The sequence below is a fragment of the Megalopta genalis genome, chromosome 10 (assembly GCF_051020955.1).
Source record: "Megalopta genalis isolate 19385.01 chromosome 10, iyMegGena1_principal, whole genome shotgun sequence".
NCBI classification, from domain to species: domain Eukaryota; kingdom Metazoa; phylum Arthropoda; class Insecta; order Hymenoptera; family Halictidae; genus Megalopta; species Megalopta genalis.
In genome coordinates this window covers 14,385,966-14,403,652 of record NC_135022.1, presented here as the reverse complement: position 1 = coordinate 14,403,652, position 17,687 = coordinate 14,385,966, and the positions used below count along the sequence as shown (strand labels likewise).

Below are 17,687 nucleotides of genomic sequence, written 5' to 3'. Positions count from 1 at the left end.
CTATAATTTAAAGGACTGTATTTCAATTACGTCGTATTTCAATTGCATTGCATTTGAATTACGCTCCTGATTGAAATAATTAGTAGTTGAATTAACTGAAAAGTTTGAATAATGTAATTGAAATACAATGCAATTATATTGCTAAATTGAATTGGCCCAACTTTGCTCGTCATCTGGCAAGTTCATGCAAGTGGATTTCAGTAGTCGCTAATAGATTGTTTGATGCGATTGCAGGTTCGGGTGCTGCGGCGATGGCGCATCTTGACGGGGCTGGTACCGAGGATGCCGCGACGGCGATGGTCCAAAAGGTGACCGAACTGGCTCTTGGCTTCCCAGAGGGTCGTCTGGAGCTGCAATTGGTCGGCGGCTACTCCGACCCTAGGAATTACTCCGAGGAATTGTTCTGCAACATTCTTAGTAAGTTGAGTTGACCGTCCGGCGATGACGCATAGTCTTTATACTAGCCTAAGCGTGCGTTTATGGTGGTGCTGCGATGATAGCAATGAGATGATCGATTGATGCAACGAACTGAACTTTCGAGCAATCGAGGGTAAAGGGGAATGAGACCTGCGTACAAAATTCTGTTTGCTAGTCTTTGTTAATTTTTGAAATATCAAAAAATAAAAAATACTTTTACTAAAATAACAAGTTCAAAATAATAGGCTCATCCAGAAGTTCGTGCAGTTTTAAGTTTCGATTTACATTTCCCGTATAATAATTGCGGCAAAATAGTTATATTTCGCACGTCATTCGGTAGTTTTTGTTTTCTCCTGTCGTGCAATATTGTTTACTCGTTTGTTTCCTCTGCATAATAAAATAATGAATCCTCTGAAAATTATGGAGTGTCAAATTAAGAAGAATGAACACCTCCAACATATTCTGCTGCACGATTAAATTGTAAATGTTCAGCCTTGTTAACTTGATATTTCACAATTTTCAGAGAGTTAATCACTTTGTTACGAACTTGATCATAAACCGAAAATTTATCGTCGTTGATGGTATTTGAACTCTTTTGCGTTCTAAATATCCTAGTGAAATCAGTTTCAAGCGGAAAAAGAAGAATAACATTTTTCCATTTAATACTGCGTTTTTGAGAAAAATTAATTAGAGGATGCGCTAAGTTCGCGTGGCATGTGATACGACGAAGAATTGAGCATGTAGTAAGAAGTAGAATTGATACGTCATGATCAGACGCGTCATTTTAAATGTATTCAATAGTATTATTTTTCAAAATAATTTTTCTCGCAAACAGGGCCTTAAATGAAGAGATAGTAGTAGTAGTATATAGTATACTGTATAATATAATATACAATTTTATATATATAACATATAATAAATAATAATATAGTATATTTTAATCTATTTTTCTATGATATAGTCTATAATAATATATTATATTTTATTACATAATATAGAAAATTATAAATGCATAAATAGATAAATATAATCAACTTACAATTGGTTAAATTTTCACACAGAGAGGTCCATATTTAAGTAAACGCAGTGCCCAAAACTGTAAAAATACGCAAAAATGTCCACGGTTATAGTTCGATAAGCATTCGAAACTTGAGCGTTTCGAGCAACAGGAAGTGAAACATTCAGACGGGAAAACGGTTTGCCTTTTTGTTTGTAGTGGCGTTTCACAAGCAACCGGTGGAAATCGACCTGACTCTGTGCTGCGTGGGCGAGCTGAACACCACCGTGAGAGGGGGGATTCACTGGCCGGTGATCTATGGTATCGGTTTGAACGTGAAAACCGGCGAAATTTTCCCCGCTACCTTCCCCGACAAAGGTCCCGATCAAGCGCTGCGATCTGCCAGGCATTTGACCGGAGGCCAACAGGTGCGTGTGCGTGTTTAAATACAGTGCGGTGCCTAATAATTGCATCAACTGATCTTTAGATTATTTTTGACAGTGGAGTAAGAATGCAAAAACAGTCATCTACGTGAGCTGAAACAGTATGAGATAGAACGAAGTTTACATTGAATCTCATCGAAATTGCTGTTTTAGACGAAACGATTTACAGCAAATTCTTTCTAATTGATTGCTCAGATTGTGCACAAAAGTGGATAATTTGGGAAGAGGAGATATGACTATTCGAGTCTTGAGACTCGTTTTTATATTTATTTATATATTTTATTGTATTATTATATTATTTATATATTTTATGGTATTATTATATTATTTATACATTATTTTGTATATTATTGTATAATATTATATATTATTTTATTATATTATTTATTATTATATTAAATTGTCCATTTTTGGCCGCCTTGCGCCAGCCGAGCTCGCCTCTTATTGGTCAGTATTCTTCATTAATAACTTATAAACAAAGTCGAACATTGCATTTTCGCTAAGGAAAAAGTTACTTCAAACGACCTCAGGAACCACTCATTTTCCGACTTTGTGTAAAAAATAATAACATTTCAGTATACATTTTCCTGTGTTTTGACAGGAAATTTCGATAAAATCCTTCTGGTATACATCACTCGTCACTGGACGACGGATTTTATGCATTCATGACAAAAACAAAAGTTGATGAATCACAAAACAGTAAAAACATTCGAGGAATTTCAAAAAATACTACTCAACTATTTTCAACTTATCAAAATGATTAAGAAATGAAATAAATATCTACATAGTTCCTGCATCTTGTAATTAGTGCTCTCAACTATTACTTTGTATAAAAATCCGCAGAGTCTAATCATATCATACCCGTTCAGCTGACATAGATGTTCTCGCATTCTTACTCTAATCTGTAAAACAACTAAAAATCCAGGTGATGCTGTATTTCTGTAGCGCGCTGTAATTCCCGGCTTCCGATATAGCCGCAATCGAGAGGAGTAAGTTGAAAACTTTGTTAATTTCCACGCAGGTCCTCGACGTTTACGACTGTACGCTCGGATTGCTGCGGATCGGTCCGTTCAACTACGATCCTCTGCGGGGAGTGGACCTCTGGTTGGCTCAATCCGATCAGTTTATCCTGCAGCACCTGTCGACTTCGCCGGAGGTGGAACCGCCACACTTTGTGTCACAGGTAGGCAACCCTTTTGTACCTTCCGTAGAAGCCTTTTGTTCCCGTAAGTTTCTCTTTGATCCGAAACAAGCAACGATTCAAACCGTTCCCATTGGTTTCAGGTGCGCGCGACGCTCAAGTACATCCAGGACAATCAGTTCCCAGCCGTGACCGTCTTCCGAGACAACAGACCTCACTACTACCGCCGAGACGAGACCACCGGCGTTTGGCAACCTATAAGATATTAACGCTGCCTGCCGTTTCGCTCCCTCGTCGTCTTTCGCCGAATCGAAGACAAAAAAGGGCAGTTCGCGGAATTACCCTGGTGATAGAAAATCCAAAAATCGTACCGCGAGCCTCCTAAGAAGAATCAGCGCTCTCGCAAACTAAACAAAACGCGCCCGTGCCTTGCGTTTCGCCTTTCAATCTTGTCCAGCATTGTTCGTCAAAATGATTTGTTCGTTCTATTTTTCTCCGATTATTTATTATTCCCGAGGAAACACGCGAACGGCTCGCCGCGGGAACTGCTTTCCTGTCCTTCGCTTTCGCCCTTCTCCCTTCGACGTGTATAATAATGTTCGCCCTTGTTACTTGTATGCGCGCGCAACGATAACGATTACGATTACGATTATAAGAACTACTCGATCGGATCGTGCGTGCACGCCTCTCGCCGATCGACTCGCGGTTGCCTGGGAATAACAGGAAACAGCCGTTCGAACGATCGTATCGTTACTGTTTAGAATCACTTCGAACGGTTATTGTTAGGTATCACGGTAGAGTAAGGGTTAACGATCGCCGGTTGTTAAGTTTCTTTTGCTCTTGTTCTATTCTACCACCTGTACTTTCTCCTTCTCTCAAGTTATATTTAATGCTAAGTACGTACGCGCGTTGCGATTCCTCTTCTCTTTATTTTTGTTGTTGTTCCCCCTCCTTTCTCGTTCGAGAAAGAATGCGGACACCATTCCGCGCGCGTCGACTCGCTGTTTCGATCGTCGACGCGCGCTTCCATCGAGATCACCAGCGAATTTCTTGTTTCGAGCGCGCGAACGAATCACCGGCGAATTCACGACGCGCTATCCTGTTCTTCTCCTTCCTATTCGCCTTCTCGATCCGGACCGTTCGCGCGACGGACATACCGTACTTGCCATAAAACGGGAAGCAAAACCGAAGAAATTAGGGAACGATGTAAATATTATAACGCGGAGTCTGCACACGAGAACACGGAGAAACGAAGGAAAGCGCGTTCGGAGCGGCACGCCCGTTGCCTGCTCGCATCGGTTTTCCGTAACGTCGCGTCGTTTCGTACGGCGTCGAGACGTATCTCGAGGAACGCTCTCGTTTGTACGCTCCATCCGTTCTCCGTGCGATTTTGTTACGTGAAACGCTTCGACGAAAGTGAGTTTCAATCAAATATAGAAAATGTTGAGGATAAAGAAAACCCACACGAAAAAACGAGATCATGTTACGCGATGTTATTTCTCACCCTGGATATGAAATTACGACCGATCGGGAGGAGTCACGGGTCCGTTTTTGTACGAGCACGCGGCCACGCGCGCTGCTTCCGATCGCTCCTCCCGCCCCCTTCGCCCCCCCCTCCGCTCTATACACGAACTGATTAAACTTGATACTAGTTGTAACGATTCTATTTCTTAGAAACTTCAAACAGATTTATCTATTGTATACATACACGTGTATATTTTTCATATGTTATGAAGACAGCGAAAAGCATTCGTAACGAATTGCGACAACGATCACGACGAAGACGACGATCACGGTGAAAAGATCTGCATTCTTCGCGGTCGAACGTTGGCTAGGTGTCGGTTCTCGCCGATAGAAACATTTGCGAGCAGAGCGAGACGAAGGAACGTGTTTGTTAAATTCGAGCCTTGTTTAAAGCGTTTCATCGTCCTCTCGTCGCGTTTTCCGTTCGACTCGTTACGCTCTCTTTTCCTTGTTACGCGGAAACGATGTTTTCACATTAATGGTGATACGTATATGTATATATATATATATATATATATATATATATATATATATATATATTTATATATTTATGCAATAAATGATTGAAAACAAATATTGGCCGCCTCGTTCTTTGAGCTCTAGAGCAACGGAGCCGAAGCGCATAAACACCAGATGAAAAAATATTTATGCGAGCATCGTTTGTTTTGGTAATTGCCTGTCTCCCGTGGTCAGCTGCATTTCGTGTTTACGAGGATCGAGCGGCCGTACGTAAACGTACCGGACCAACGAGCCGTTTTCCCAACGTTTCTCCTGTGAAATACCTTCCCGTTACCGACGGTAGAAACGTCCGTGCATTCCGCAGCAAATCGCCCGTGCACCAGCGAGATCGTGCCGTTTCCAGCGTCGAACGCAAAAAGACACCGTGCAGTCGAGCGAACAGGTGCGCTGTCCAAGATGGCCTTTTTACAGAAACGAGGACACCACGCGTTTCACCGTGTGTCCCGTAAATGCTACGGTAACGAGACCGCTGCTGCAAGTTTTCTGGTAACGTATATACGAGTGACCGACCGACCACGTTCGTGCAGCACCCCAAAGGAAATCCGTCGATGCCGTAAAGAAATTTCATGCGTGTGTCTACGTCAGGAACGATTAGTTGCAGATAAAGAAAGAGAGAAATGGAGAGAGAGAGAGAGAGAGAGAGCCGGCTCTCGCGGGAACGTATCGTCACGGAACAGAAAGTTGCCGTTCCTTTCCAGGCACGATCGACCGTATTATCAGAAAATAAATAATGTTGCGCACGCTCGTTGAGGGCGGGTTGACGTTCGTAGTACGCGGCTAGTCGGACGGGCGGTTAGGGTAAATTGGGTGGTTGGGGTGGTTCGAGCGTTCGGGTGGCGCTCACTCGGCCAGCAGGAATCGCGAAGGAGATTCAGTGGCGTCTAGGCAGCGACCGGGGTGCAATCTGTTCGCGTCTCGCTCGCGCGTCGCCGTTCCACGTTGCCCGAAACGCTCGGCCGCTCGCAGCATCGACCGAAGATCGTTCGCCGCTGCTCCCTCGGTGAGTCGTCTCCACACCTTAAACAATTCATTTTCACCGAGAATCTCGCCAGGACCGTTCGAATTGTTCGCGCCGATCGTACCCGAAGCGACGCGCGTATTTACGATCGCACGCGGAATCAATCGTTCCCGACGCCTGAACGACTCGCGCCCGTCCCCGAGCCCTCAACTGTTGCTCCGGGCGAGGATGTTGTTCCGCGATCGAGGAATCGGACGTTCTGTTACGGCTTTCGCGGTCTTGTTCTCGGTGCAGTCGCTCGATTCCAGCCGATCAAGCGCGAGGATAATTGAAATTTCGAAGCGGAACAGGCGAATAGGGAGGCTCGATCGTCGCGTCGACGAGGGCATAACTGTGTTATTAGGGGACAGAGGTGGAGGTGTCTCGCTGCGAGGGCGAGCCGCGTATGTGCCCTCCGAAAGAAATCGGTTGGCTTCGATTCGGCGGGTTTATCGCGATATCGACGGCTCGAAAGCTATGCGACTTCTCGGCTCTTAAGGTGAAACACGTTTTTGCGGAGAAGACGTTCGTTCCTTTCGTCGCGAGAATCCGCGGCCTTCCGAGATATTGCATTTCCCCTCGTAAATAACTCGTTTCGAGGAGAGCAGCCGCTTCTCCGGCGATCCTCGGCGGTCGCCATCCTCTTCGTTTTCATCTTCATCCTTCGTCCCCGTCCCTCGCACCAAGTCACCCTCTCCTCCTCCGATTCGCGTATTATTTAACACGGCCCCGCTCGCGTCCTCCCTTCCGAGTCCTGAAACTTTCTCTTCCGAATCCGGCGATACGATTACGCGGCGGATTTGCATCTCTGCCCCATATTCGCGCGTGTCCCCCCTCGTTAACGAGACGCATGAAAGAGACCGTTAACGGATCGAGCGTCATTCCGACCGCCTACCTTCTTCTCGCTTGCCCTTTCTCTCCCCTGAAAGAAAGTAACGTCCGCCGACGCTACTTCGGTTGAAAGGAGAGCCGTTAATAGAACGCTTTTTCCGATTAATGCCGCGGACGCGTTTCCCGAAAACTTTCGAAGCTCAAAGGCCGTGGAATCGAGGGAATAAAGCGAGTCACGCCGTTCGCCGGAACTGCTTGCGACTCGAAAGGCCACTACTACGCGATGATCGCCTTTTTTTTTAACAGCCACCGGATTGATTCAGTTGTCGCTTCTCGGGTCGAGTCGCCGCCGATCGAGACCGTACGTGTCCCTCGGCTTTTGGCGCTTACAAGGAACCGTGTTTGTGCATTAATGTATTGTTTATCCGGGACCTTATTCTCGAGAACGTCAACAGTAAGCCCGTTCTTCGCGTCAAAATTTGGCACAGTTTTCGAGTGTGCGGGTGAAACGTCGTATGCCACGAGTTCGGCACTCGAAATTAATCTGTTCGTAGGTCGTATTCATCTCTTTATTGCATTAAAAATTCCTACTGGACTTTTTGAACTCCGAATTTGATCCTTCTGTAGATCATAGTCAGTTTTTTCCAGTGAAAAATTAACCATTTTGGAAATCATATTCACATCTTTGCTAACAAAATTCACCCTTCTGGATATTGAACTCGCTTATAATAATAATAATAATAATTATTATTATTATATTATAATTAATTATTTCAATTTTGCATGAATTTGTTACAAATTATTATTAGAATTATATAATAATAATAACAATAATTATTATTATTATTATTATATAATTCTAATAATAATTTGTAACAAATTCATGCAAAATTGAAAAAAGATGTATAACCTTGTTTAAATAAGTATCGAAGATTAATGGAGATTGATTATTCGTAATGGTATATTATTTTATACTAAGTATATAAATTCATATTAAATTTAAAAACTGATTAAAAGACGGCCAATATTGATCTGCAATCCGTAATTTGATATTGAAAATGACTGAATGAAACCTGCGAAAGGATTAATTTGTTGTGCGAAAAGGTCGCCCGATACGATCTACAGAACGATTAATTTGGAGTGCGGAGAGCTGGATATGATCCACAAAAGGATTAATTTGTTTTGTAAAAAGGTGAACATGATCTACGAAAGACTTAATTTGGAACGCAGAGCCTCTCTCTCTCTCTGAGCGGATCGTTTTATTAAGTCTAAACAACGTGAATAATTTCCGTTAAAACTCGTCTTACCTCCGCCATAAGTTTACATTCTCAAAGAAGGAATTTACGGAGTTAATCCTTGTACGTAAATTGAGTCTGTCCGACCCATAATGGGGGGCTACAAACTTTTTCATATGTTCAGATGTACGGAGAATATTAATAATTGTTGCAGAAGTAGAAGTAATTTATGATTTATTTCGTAATTATTTGCATTTGGACGTTTCAGGCAACATAACAAAACTGCTGATAATTATGGTACTTTTAATATCAACAATTATTGTTTTACAAAATCTGTATCGACGCAATATTCGATCAAATTTTATTAAAAACAATTTATTTGTTTCGAACGTTCTACGATTGTACGTTTACGTCGAAGTGTTACTTACTTATTTTGCGAATAAATATTATATGTTTCTGTTCTTGGTAAATGATTCGAAAAAGGTCTCCCTGACCGTATATACGGAATTTATGGGTCAAATTGGCCCAATGAGATTGTACCGTGTGTCTTTGCAATTTTAATGAATCTCCATTTTATTTCGATGTCGTTGGGGTGCGATAAGGAACGAAGTTGTTTGGACAGATATATCTATACTACAGCGCTTGTTTACCATTTGCTACAAGTCTGCACGTTCAGTGCAAGTTCCGCGACAACTACTGAGAAGCTCGTTACGCGAAGATATTTATATTGAAATTATATTATATATTATATATATTTGTATCAATATATTATATATATATGTATATATATGTTTATATATATTTATATTAATATATTATATATTTATAGAATTTTATAACATATGTATACGTACGTAATATATATTATATAAAATATAATAAATTATTATATAATATTATTATTATAATATAATATATATATAATATAATTATTATTATTATATTATATAATATATAATAGATTATATATAATATAATATATATTATATATATTTACAAAATATATATATTATAATATATATAATATATTTATTTATATACATAATATATATTTCTAAAGTATATATCTTATTAATTTATAAAATTAATAAGATGGTACGATAAATAATTGACCCTTGCACGAAGTTTGTATACCGTTGTGAATAAGTAATATTGGGTCAAATTGACCCAGTGCGGGAAATAAGATAAGTTCTAACAGTTAAACGAACCGACTTATTTCTCGCACTGAGTCAATTTGACCCAATATTACTTATTCACAACAGTATACAAACTTCGTGCAAGGGTCAATTATTTATCGTTCCATCTTATTAATTTTTCACCGTTGCGTCACTTTGATATTAAAGGATACACGAGGCTGTAGAAATGGGGGACAGATGCGGGCGGCTAAACAGAGTATCGCCTGTCGAACACACGCATCTTCAGACAGATGTAAGTGATACGATCGACAAGGATTATTGCGAGAATGGTTAAGAGATGCGGACTAAACATTTCGTGCCTCGAGCTACGCGCAGATTGAGAAGTATGCAGAATTGATTTCCGTGAGAACGAAATTACAAAGAAAAAGGTCTCGCTGTCGGTTTCTTATTTCTTCCGATCCTGCAGAATGAAAAGGAACACGGTTATTAAAATATAAACTCTAATGTAAATTCCGATCTAATTGATAATATAAAAAGTCTATCCTTAAAGAATATAAATTTCTTATAATAACAGTGAAATGACTAAATGAAAAATGTAAAGTAGGATTTTGATGTTCCAAGTATCGAGAAAAATAATTCCTGGCATTTCGTTGTCGTGTCCGATCACGACTCGGCGATTCCACATTTTGTGACTACAATACTAATTGCCTAATGGCCTGGCGGATATTTGAGGCCGATTTTATCGGAAACGGAACTCGCCCGAAAAAATGGTACAGCATACTTTCGATTTGTTTTTCGACGAACAAATACCCCTTTTCTAACTGCAGCGCCAGATCGAAAATATCCCGCATGTTCGACGACTTTTCGCATTAGATTTCCTTGAAAACGAAACCGCGAAGGAAGCATACAGGGCGATTCATACAAACGAGTAAAAGAACGTCATTTGAACCTCGAGTTCGATATTTATTAGTTTGCGAATTATAACTAGACCTTGAATTTTATGCATTAATAACCGAAATGAAAAGGTGGAGCAACAAACAGAAACAAGATCAAAGATAGTTACTGACACATTATTGTGTCCTTAATAAAATCATTGAAACAGGAGATATCTTTCTGCTTAATAATAGTAAATATAATTAAAACAATAAAAGTGACTAGTTTCTGATTTTTTCTTGCACAGTTCCTGATGTTATAAACGCCTTTATTCGAGCATGTCATAATAGAAATCGTAGAAGGTTGAAATAAATACAATCTTATTATTGTTATAAAACAATATTGTCGCGTTTAGGGTATGGTAGTTCCAGTCTTAATTCATATTTCTTACGATTACCAAGTTAATTGCAAGATACGTAAGATACGTAAGATGTCTTTCCTCTTTTGATAATTATAATAAATTGAAAACGATATAACAATTTCCGAAAATTCTTCTAATTTTGTTTCTCACCTACTGATTTTGTATATAAATGTATAAAATCGGCAATCCAACAAGTGATTAATAAACTGTGGATTTTATGTATTTTTGACAAAAATAAGTAGACGAAATGCAGGAGAACACCATTCTCAACTGATTAAGATTATTCAAGAAAGAAAGGTACTTTCAGCTGGTACTTTCAGCCGACGCGAACAATTTTTGTCCGCAAAGTACAACCCAGCTCGCGCCGCTACACGCCGCCGCGCCGTACCATTGAATTTCGTGCTTGCTAAAAAAAGGGCCAGGTATTCTTTAAAAAGTTTGAAAGCCATTTTATATCCTTTCTTGTAGAAGGAACACATTATTCGCTTGCGTTGCGTATACAATAGTTTTCAAATGACTTCAAAGTGTGTGTGTGTGTGTATATATAACAAAAGGCAGGCTTTGCGAACATTTTCTTTGATCATCCATAATTGAAGCACTAAAGAATATCGGACAAGAGTTCATAACCATAATCAAAAATCCATGTCTGTTTATACATAAAAATTCATTGTAACAATTCAATTACTTCCTCAGTGATAAATTCTAAAATATTTCTTTCTATATTCTGCATTCTATATCTTGTTTCTATTCACGTCCACATATTTATGTAAAACAGAATTTTCCGAGATGATAGCAATGGCCAATAAACTATGGAGCCAAATTCAATCTTGAACCTGGTTTGCGTTCAATTGAACAAAAATTAAACCGAATATACAAACGTACCGATTTTCCAAATTCAAATTCGACTATTTCATTAAATTTTATAATTTTAATTCCGTTATACCCCTTTCGTTTCTAATAGATGAATTTGATTAATTCGAATTCCTTTTGTTTATCAACATTTTTCAACCGTTCATGGTTGGTCGACATCCTCTTCTTCAGTTATTTTATATATACATATGTATAAGTATGTACATAAGGACTGGTTCAGTGGTGATTGGGTGGGGAAAAAAGTTGGGAACTACTGTTCTAGACTATTGTGGTCATCTATAGGCAGTTTAAAAATTTTTTTCCAAAGTGCAATCGAGGTGCAAATTTTTTCAATTTTTTGATAGAAATATATCGGAATCGATCATACTGTGTCAGTCATATACAGGTTTTGCACTCCGAAATCAGCATCTTGCAGGTCATGCTCACCTTTCTTCAAATCAAATTAATTCTATAGAAGTCATATTCATCCTTTTTTTCGAATCAAATGCATTCTTTTGCAAACCAAATCGTATTGTGGGTGTCACGACAGTGAAATAATATAAATAGCTTAATATATATAATTTATAATAATATAATATAATATAATAATAATAATAATAATAATAATAATAATAATAATATAATAATAATAATATAATAATAATAATAATATATATATAATATAATAATAATATATATATAATATAATAATATAATATCTATATAATATAATAATATAATATCTATATATAAATAGCTAATATAAGTTTTAAATAGCTTTTGCAAATTTCTGCAATCGTTCTGGAAAATGCGGACTTTTGGCGTCTATTGGCGACTAGCAAACTTGATCAGAAACGATCACAATTTCACGGATTTCAATATAAACCTGGAAGCTGTGTACGTCGATGAAAAATTTCATTGTTCATACCGTAGATTGTGGTTGACCTAGCATATGCCGCGCGAGCGATATTTATCAAAATCTGCCGTAGCCAGGGGGTTAACGTGTAGATTAATCCCCGGAAGTATTGACACGTATTGTGGAGTGACACGTTTTCGGTACACTCTGTATATCTCCATTAATCCTCCGAAGTATTTGCACGTATGTACTTGCGAATCCCCTTGAGCAGATTTCGCACTTTAAATTTCATTCTCTCGCAATTCATATTCGTATTTTTGAAAATCAATTTCATCCTTTTTACACATCGAATTCACCTTTTTTTTTTTGATTGATTGATTTTTTAAATTTCACCAAATTTATCCTTTTGCACAAGCAATTTATTCTATTGCAGATTATATTCGCCTTATTTACAAATCAAAATCTTCTCTGAGTGAAATCGATATTTTTGTAAATCAATTTCTTCTACTTAGATTTTTCAAACTACTGTAATAAAATTCAAGTTCAATACGGAATTGCTCTGAAATTTTCAATTTTATCGTGTTTATGTAACAAAGTACTGTTTTAATAGTGGACACACCTTAATAACATCCACGAAAAAAGTACTGTTTCCGTACAGTTCAATTTTTGAAAAAATTATAGCCGCGTCATCATCGAAGCTGGTATAAATGATAAGCCGAGCCTTGTCCCACCAACAAGTTCACCGAAATTCTCGGATCTCGCGAAGGCTTACGTTGTTCGAAACTAACTATATTTTTGGTCCGATCGTCATGATTCGGTTTCCACCGTAGTGGAACCGAAGAAATTTGCAAAAGCTATTTACAGCTACATTTATATTATTTCACTGCCGTGACACCCACGATACGATTTGCAAAAGAATGCATCTGATTCGAAAAAGAGATGACTACGACTTCTATAAAATTAATTTGAAGAAAGGTGGGCATGAATTACAAGATGCTGATTTCGAAGTGCAAAACCTGTATATGACAGACACAGTATAATCGATTCCGACATATCTCTACCAAAAAACTGAAAAAATTATGCATCATAGCTTAACTTACAAAACAATGACATAAATACTTATTGTTGAAAAAATGACACAGTACTTGTCGTCTAAATGTCACCTATCAATATACCTATTTCCAGTCTAAATTATTGCTTTCAAAAGTTGCGAACTTTCGCCGAACCATTGTTACCATTGTGTGAGGAATTTAATTCAGTCTATTGAACGTTTCAGCAAGGTAATACTGCCACTGATAACAATACAACAACGATGGAATGTGCATTATTATTTGCCCGTGTATATAATGAAACGTATTTTGAAACATAGTAAACAAAAGTGATCTATTGAATTATTGGAGATCCTTTGTGATTTTACGATTCTATTAAAATTACTATAATATTTCTGCATCAAATTTCACAGATCTCTAAATCAATTTCTCCGTAAAATAATACTCCCACGATTTATTATTTGCCCGTGTATAATGAAACGTATTTTGAAACATAGCAAACAAAAGTGATCTATTGAATTATTGGAGATCCTTTGTGATTTTACGATTCTGTTAAAATTACTATAATATTTCTACATCAAATTTCACAGATCTCTAAATCAATTTCTCCGTAAAATAATACTCGCACGATTTATTATTTGCCCGTGTATAATGAAACGTATTTTGAAACATAGTAAACAAAAGTGATCTATTGAATTATTGGAGATCCTTTGTGATTTTACGATTCTGTTAAAATTACTATAATATTTCTACATCAAATTTCACAGATCTCTAAATCAATTTCTCCGTAAAATAATACTCCCACGATTTATTATTTGCCCGTGTATATAATGAAACGTATTTTGAAACATAGTAAACAAAAGTGATCTATTGAATTATTGGAGATCCTTTGTGATTTTACGATTCTGTTAAAATTACTATAATATTTCTACATCAAATTTCACAGATCTCTAAATCAATTTCTCCGTATAATAATACTCCCACGATTTATTATTTGCCCGTGTATAATGAAACGTATTTTGAAACATAGTAAACAAAAGTGATCTATTGAATTATTGGAGATCCTTTGTGATTTTACGATTCTGTTAAAATTACTATAATATTTCTACATCAAATTTCACAGATCTCTAAATCAATTTCTCCGTAAAATAATACTCCCACGATTTATTATTTGCCCGTGTATAATGAAACGTATTTTGAAACATAGTAAACAAAAGTGATCTATTGAATTATTGGAGATCCTTTGTGATTTTACGATTCTGTTAAAATTACTATAATATTTCTACATCAAATTTCACAGATCTCTAAATCAATTTCTCCGTAAAATAATACTCCCACGATTTATTATTTGCCCGTGTATAATGAAACGTATTTTGAAACATAGTAAACAAAAGTGATCTATTGAATTATTGGAGATCCTTTGTGATTTTACGATTCTGTTAAAATTACTATAATATTTCTACATCAAATTTCACAGATCTCTAAATCAATTTCTCCGTAAAATAATACTCCCACGATTTATTATTTGCCCGTGTATAATGAAACGTATTTTGAAACATAGTAAACAAAAGTGATCTATTGAATTATTGGAGATCCTTTGTGATTTTACGATTCTGTTAAAATTACTATAATATTTCTACATCAAATTTCACAGATCTCTAAATCAATTTCTCCGTATAATAATACTCCCACGATTTTACACCACGATTTTCGGTACACTCTGCACAGGTAGACAAGTGATTGGCAAGCACGATCCAGTAGCGGCGCTGTCTGACCAAAACGAGACAGTTCTACTGCGAGGTTTCGTTGCATGCCGCGCTCGCAGTGGCAATGGCGTCCGTCAGTGGCGTCGCCCGCGCGGGGATCCCTAACGAAAAATTCGAACAGCAAACAAAGCCGCACCGAAAAAAAGGGCCGATCGATCGAATTGAAATGCGAAACATTTTTCAGCGATTCAGTTTGAAAATGTTCGACGAGCGAGAGAACGGCGAGGGGAAGGGAGCAACGGTGCAAACGAGGATAGCATGGGTCGAGATGAAGCTAGCCGAGGCGAGGCGAAGCGTCCACGCGAATGCAGAACAGAGAAGGGAAGTCAGCTCGGCCGACGTAGAAATAGATCGGGCAACGGCACGTGTCTCGTCTTTGATCGTTTCACGGTAGATCGGCCATCCGATACGGCCTCGCGTTCGCGAATACCCGATCGGGTTCGATCGTCTGCCCTCAACCTATACAGAAACCGCGCGTACGCTCGAGTCGCGACCTTTTCCCATCTTTCAGGCCTGCTCTACTCACAAGTTCCTTCGTTTCTCAAACGCCCCACGAATAAAACGAAACGCGTACCGTACCCTGAACACCTGGAAACGTGGAAACCTGAGAACCTAAAGAACTGGAAACCTGGAAACCCGAAACTCTGGGAACTTGACGACCTGAGAACCTGAGACTATGAGAACGTGAGAAACTGAGAATCGGAAAATTTGACAGTCTGAGAGTCTTAGAGTGTGAGAATTTGAAAATTTGAGCATTTGGGAACTTGAAAATTTGGGAATTTGGTAATCTGAGAATCTAAGAATCTGAGAATTTGGGAATCTGAGAATATGAGTGTGATAAATTGGGAACTTGGAAACTTGAGAATCTGAAAATCTGAGTCTGAGAGTCTGGGAGTGAGAATTTGAAAATTTGAGAGTCTAAGAATATAAGAATTTGAGAATCTGAGAATCTGAGAATTTGGAAATCTGAGAATTTGGGAATCTGGGAATCTGAGAATTTGAGTGTGATAAATTGGGAACCTAGAAACTTGAAAATCTGAAAATCTGAGTCTGAGAGTCTAGGAGTGTGAGAATTTGAAAATTTGAGAGTCTGAGAATATAAGAATTTGAGCATCTGAGAATCTGAAAATCTGAGAATTTAGGAATCTGAGAATTTAGGAATCTGAGAATCTGAAAATCTGAGAATTTGGGAATCTGGGAATCTGAGAATTTGAGTGTGATAAATTGGGAACCTAGAAACTTGAAAATCTGAAAATCTGAGTTTGAGAGTCTAGGAGTGTGAGAATTTGAAAATTTGAGAGTCTGAGAATATAAGAATTTGAGCATCTGAGAATCTGAGAATCTGGAAATCTGAGAATTTAGGAATCTAAGAATCTGAGAATCTGAAAATCTGAGAATTTGGGAATCTGAGAGTCTGAGAGTATGAGAATCTGAGAAACTGAGAAATTGAGAATCTAAGAATCTGAGAATCTGGAAATCTGAGAGTCTGAGGATCTTAAAATTTGGAAACTAGAAAATCTGGAAACCTGAAAATCCGGAAATCTGAAAGCCAGAAAATCTGAAAACGGGAAAATCCGAAAATTTGGAAATCCAAAGACTTGAAAATCTGTTGAAATACTCTAATTTGATATGACTCATTGCATTTTACGAGTCGTACAAAAGTTACGCTTTTGACAGTGTTTTAAATGTAAACAAATCTGATAATGGAAAAATGATTTTGGAACCTGATATAACAATTTATAATGGCGCCTTATAGCCGTCACTCGACTGCAGAGAGTTAATCTACCACTTCCTGTGATTTTTAATTTTCTAGCTTCGGATTTATAGATTAACCCTCCGACTACCGAAGCGTGGCCTGTAATTCCTGTGGCGGAATCATTTCTGATTCACACTGATATTCCACTAATACATATTTGCGTTCCTCTACACTCTTCTACATCATGACTCCGGGGCAGTAATATTTGTAGGCTTGATATTCGGCACTTATAGCGTGTTAAATGCGGATGTTTATCCACAGCGATGTGTTTCAATTTAGACATGAAACGCTTCAGAAAAGTGTCCTCCGACATTTTCGAAAAGAACGTTTAGACCGAAAAGGCTCATTTCCTCTGGCATGGCTTTTGCCAATTGGACATGTCTCGCGGCTTTAACGACGCAGTGATGGCTTGGGTTTTGGTTTGGGTCGATGCTAAAATGGTACGAAAAGCTAAACGTCAGTATTCTTCAATCGAGCTATTGGCTTCGTTGCTTCTCTTCTCTCCGCGTTATCGAAGTACAAATAAACCTTCCATATCGTCCTTATGCATATCTGGCAACCATATTCGTACATAAGCACACTTTGATCAAGACGGTTCGACATCGTGTACCAATAGATGAATATATATACCAATAATATATATATATATATATATATGAGCCGTTTATTTTGAAAGTGGCCTAAGTCCATTTATTTGAAAATCCAGATATTTAAGGTTTTTACGTTTTAATAAATTTAAAAATATTGCTAATTGATAACATGGTGGTACAATGTTTTTGTGTTCCTGAGGGTCACTACATTCTTTCAGCTTTGCTGACATGAAATTATGTGTATAACGTAGAAATGTAAATATTAAAATAGCTAGCTCGGTGTTTTT

General features: G+C 38.0%; 2 protein-coding genes across 3 annotated transcripts in view; both read left to right on the top strand.

Moving 5' to 3' along the window:
• The window catches only part of Ntan1 (N-terminal amidohydrolase 1), a 52,956-nt gene extending 48,482 nt beyond the window's left edge, over positions 1–4,474 (top strand). For both annotated transcript variants that reach the window (XM_033469905.2, XM_033469906.2), the window contains 4 exons: positions 235–417; positions 1,634–1,842; positions 2,879–3,040; positions 3,142–4,474. In XM_033469905.2, coding sequence (XP_033325796.1) covers positions 235–417; positions 1,634–1,842; positions 2,879–3,040; positions 3,142–3,267 — 680 coding nt within the window. In that variant the 3' untranslated portion in view covers positions 3,268–4,474. The remainder of the gene's footprint in view (positions 1–234; positions 418–1,633; positions 1,843–2,878; positions 3,041–3,141) is intronic.
• Positions 4,475–4,612: 138 nt separating this feature from the next.
• Positions 4,613–17,687, top strand: part of LOC117220183 (GTP-binding protein Di-Ras2) — a 76,454-nt gene continuing 63,379 nt past the window's right edge. The window contains exon 1 of the mRNA XM_033469907.2: positions 4,613–6,041. The gene's annotated coding sequence lies outside the window, so the exon portion shown is untranslated. The remainder of the gene's footprint in view (positions 6,042–17,687) is intronic.